The 2,906-nt window shown below is 64.0% G+C and overlaps 1 protein-coding gene across 1 annotated transcript in view; it reads right to left on the bottom strand.

Moving 5' to 3' along the window:
* Positions 1–5: 5 nt before the first annotated feature.
* The window catches only part of LOC103269723 (membrane-associated phosphatidylinositol transfer protein 1), a gene marked incomplete at both ends in the record, with an annotated part of 8,800 nt that continues 5,899 nt past the window's right edge, over positions 6–2,906 (bottom strand). Inside the window, 7 exons of the mRNA XM_008067295.1 lie at positions 6–59; positions 142–290; positions 523–684; positions 951–1,121; positions 1,585–1,793; positions 1,878–2,035; positions 2,263–2,390. Of these exons, the coding sequence (XP_008065486.1) occupies positions 6–59; positions 142–290; positions 523–684; positions 951–1,121; positions 1,585–1,793; positions 1,878–2,035; positions 2,263–2,390 (1,031 nt within the window). The remainder of the gene's footprint in view (positions 60–141; positions 291–522; positions 685–950; positions 1,122–1,584; positions 1,794–1,877; positions 2,036–2,262; positions 2,391–2,906) is intronic.

The raw sequence follows: 2,906 nt of genomic DNA, 5'->3' as shown, positions 1-2,906 counted from the left end.
GGGCTGTAGATGGAGGGCTCCTCGCACTCCGCCAGCTGCGGCCGCTCCTTCTCGATCACCTGCGCGGGACGCGGGCGGCCGCGTGAGGGGGCGCTGGCCCTCCCCCGCCCGGGTCCTCCCTCCCCGCGACCTCAAGCCCACCTGGCGCAGGATGAAGGCCACCACATCGGCGGACTCCCAGTAGCTGGCGTGGAAGAGGTGCGGCAGCGTGACGGTGGGAAAGGCGGTCAGCGCCTCGGGGCAGTACAGCGAGTAGTCGATCCGCTTGGTCCCCCACCAGCGCTCCAGGACTGCACGGCCACGTGGCAGCGAGTCAGGACGGCCGCCTGCCCCGTGCCCATCGCCTGGCCCCGGGCTGCTCTGGCCCCCTCCTTTCCACCGAGCCTGCCCTTTGCCAAGTCCAGGCTGGGTGCTGGGCAGAGGGTGGTTCAGCTGGGCTTTAGAGGTGGGCTGGGGGCCTCTTCCCGCTCCCTCGCCGCCCCCTCCCAGCTGGAGTGCCCGGGCCGTTGGTGCCTGACTTACTCTTAACCACCTCACTGGTGGTGCTGGGGGCGGCTGTCTGGGCTGAGGGCTCAGTGCCTAGCTCACTGCCCTTCCAGAAGGCGCCGCTGGCCGAGGTGGGCGTTGAGGGCACCATCTCCAGCTCCTCCAGGAAGAGGCCTGAGTGGGCCTGCAGTGTGTCAGCTAGGGGAGGAGGGACATGCTCAGCGGCGGGCTGGGCTGGGCTGGGCTGCCCTCCTGTCTTCTGCCCAGGGGTCCCTGCACCTCCAACCGTCTTCCCTGCCCACCTCCCCGGTTGGGCCCTGGCTGACGCAGCGCTGGCCCCTATCTGGGTGGAAGCAAAGTGTGCGGACAGTCACAGGGTCCTGGGAATCCAAACCACCCCCACCCAAGGGGCTAGGGTAGGGTTCCCCTCCCCCTCCTCTCCTTTATCTTGGGTGGGGGCATACCCAGCAGCAGGGATGAGCCGTCTCCCAGGGGGAACTTCTGGTAGCGGGGCACGGCCAGTGGGGCGATGGCCTGGAACTTGGGGGCTAGCAGGGGCTCGAGGCGGGAGGCGCAGGGGTCGGCCGCGTGGAATAGGTTGTAGATCTGCTCACAGGCTGGGCGCATCTGGGCCACTGTGAACCCAGAAGATAGAGAAAGGTGGGGAGGGGCTTCAGCTGGGCCCTCTGGGAGGCAGGGCTGTGGAAGCAGCTCCCTGGCGTGGCCCTGAGTCAGCACTGCCTAGGCTGCACCTCCTGGGAAGTCACTAGGGTCCTGGTGAGAGTGAGGTGGGTCTCTGGGCTTCAGCTCTCTGCTGTGGGTGGAGGCGAAGCGTTTCTGGGGCCTGCTGGCCCCCTTCTCATGCAAAATATCCCATGGGTGCAAAGCTCTTCTAGAACACTCTGGGAGACTCATTCTCGGCAAGTTCCTTTTTCCCAGGCCTCAGGTTTCCTCCCCTCTAGCCAGGCCTTTTCATTAGTATGGCAGGGGATGACTGGGATACTGCCCACGGCGAGGCGGAAGGCCAGCAAGATGGAGCAGGAAGGGTTGGGCCAAGATGAGAGGCGGCCTCACCCCCCCACCATCAAAGGTGCTCACCCTCCAAGGCAGGCATCACAGTTTTGCGCAGAGCCAGCACCAGGCCTAGTGGGGAGCCGAACAGGAAGAAGCCTGAGACCTTGAAGTCGAGGCGGGCAGCGTTGGTGGGGCCATCGGGGGGAGCCTCAGAACTGGCGGTGGGTGGGCAGGAGGCTGTGCTTGCCCGCCGGGGATCCCCGGAGGAGGCGGTTGCAGGGCCTGCCTGAAGGCTGCGGGCGAGGAGGGGAGCTCAGTACTGCAGTAACCACAGTCCAGCATGTGCCCAAGGCAGGGGTGACGGGGCAGGATGTCACCTGTTCTGAGAGCCCTCGGGCTCCAGACTGGCCATGTCGCTGGGGGTGCGCTGGGCAGGCAGGGCTGAGGGTTCTGGGCTGGCCCGACCCAGTCCTTCCATGCCGTCTGCCAGGGGGTCCCGCACTGGGCCGGCCTCTGGGGAGAGCAGCTCATTGTTCTAGATGAAAGAGCGGACAGAGACAGCCTTAGGCCCGGAGACTGTTCGATTTCTACTTATTTAGAAGGGAGGAGAGAGGCTTGGAGGCTGGATGGGGCAGGGTCCCAGGCTTGAACTAGTGAGGCCGCAGGGGACCCGCCCACATGCAGGTAGCCATGGTCCAGGAGGCAGAGACTGAGAGGCAGAGACACCCCCTTCCTGAGGAGGCTGGGTTCAGCCACACTGACCATGCTTCCCCGGCGGCTGCTGCCCCGACTTCCGGTGCCCACGTTGGCACTGTGGCAGAGCGCATCAAAGCCCAGGATGCCACCGACGCCGTCTCCGATTAGCACGACCTGCAGAGAGGGTGGGCACCATCAACAGAGACCTTGTCAGGCCAGGCATGGTGGGTCAGGCCCGTAATCCCAGCACTTTGGGAGGCCATGGCGGGAGGACTGCCTGAGCCCAGGAGTTCGAGACCAGTCTGGGCAACACAGCGAGACCTCGTCTCTACAAAAAATAAAAAAGTAAGCTGGGCATGGTGGCACGTGCCTGTAGTCTCAGCTACTCAGGAGGCTGAGGCAGGAGGATTGCCTGAGTCTGGGATTTCTTTCTTTTTTTTTTTTTTGAGTTGAAGTCTCACTCTGTCGCCCAGACTGGAGTGCAGTGGCACGCTCCTGGCCACCGCAGCCTCTACCTACTGGGCTCCGGTGATCCTTCCGCCTCAGCCTTCCAAGTAGCCAGAACCACAGGCACGCACTACCACGCCTGGCTAATTTTTAAATTTTTATTGTAGAGACGAGGTTTTGCCAATTTGCCTGGGCGGGTCTCAAACCCATGGGCTCAGGCAGTCCACTCGCCTCGGCCTCCCAAAGTGCTGGGATGACAGGCT

The sequence above is a fragment of the Carlito syrichta genome, unplaced genomic scaffold, assembly GCF_000164805.1.
Source record: "Carlito syrichta isolate Samal-C Ts95f unplaced genomic scaffold, Tarsius_syrichta-2.0.1 Scaffold106335, whole genome shotgun sequence".
NCBI lineage: Eukaryota > Metazoa > Chordata > Mammalia > Primates > Tarsiidae > Carlito > Carlito syrichta.
Note: the sequence above shows the minus strand (reverse complement) of the source record. Positions and strands in the feature narration are given on the sequence as shown.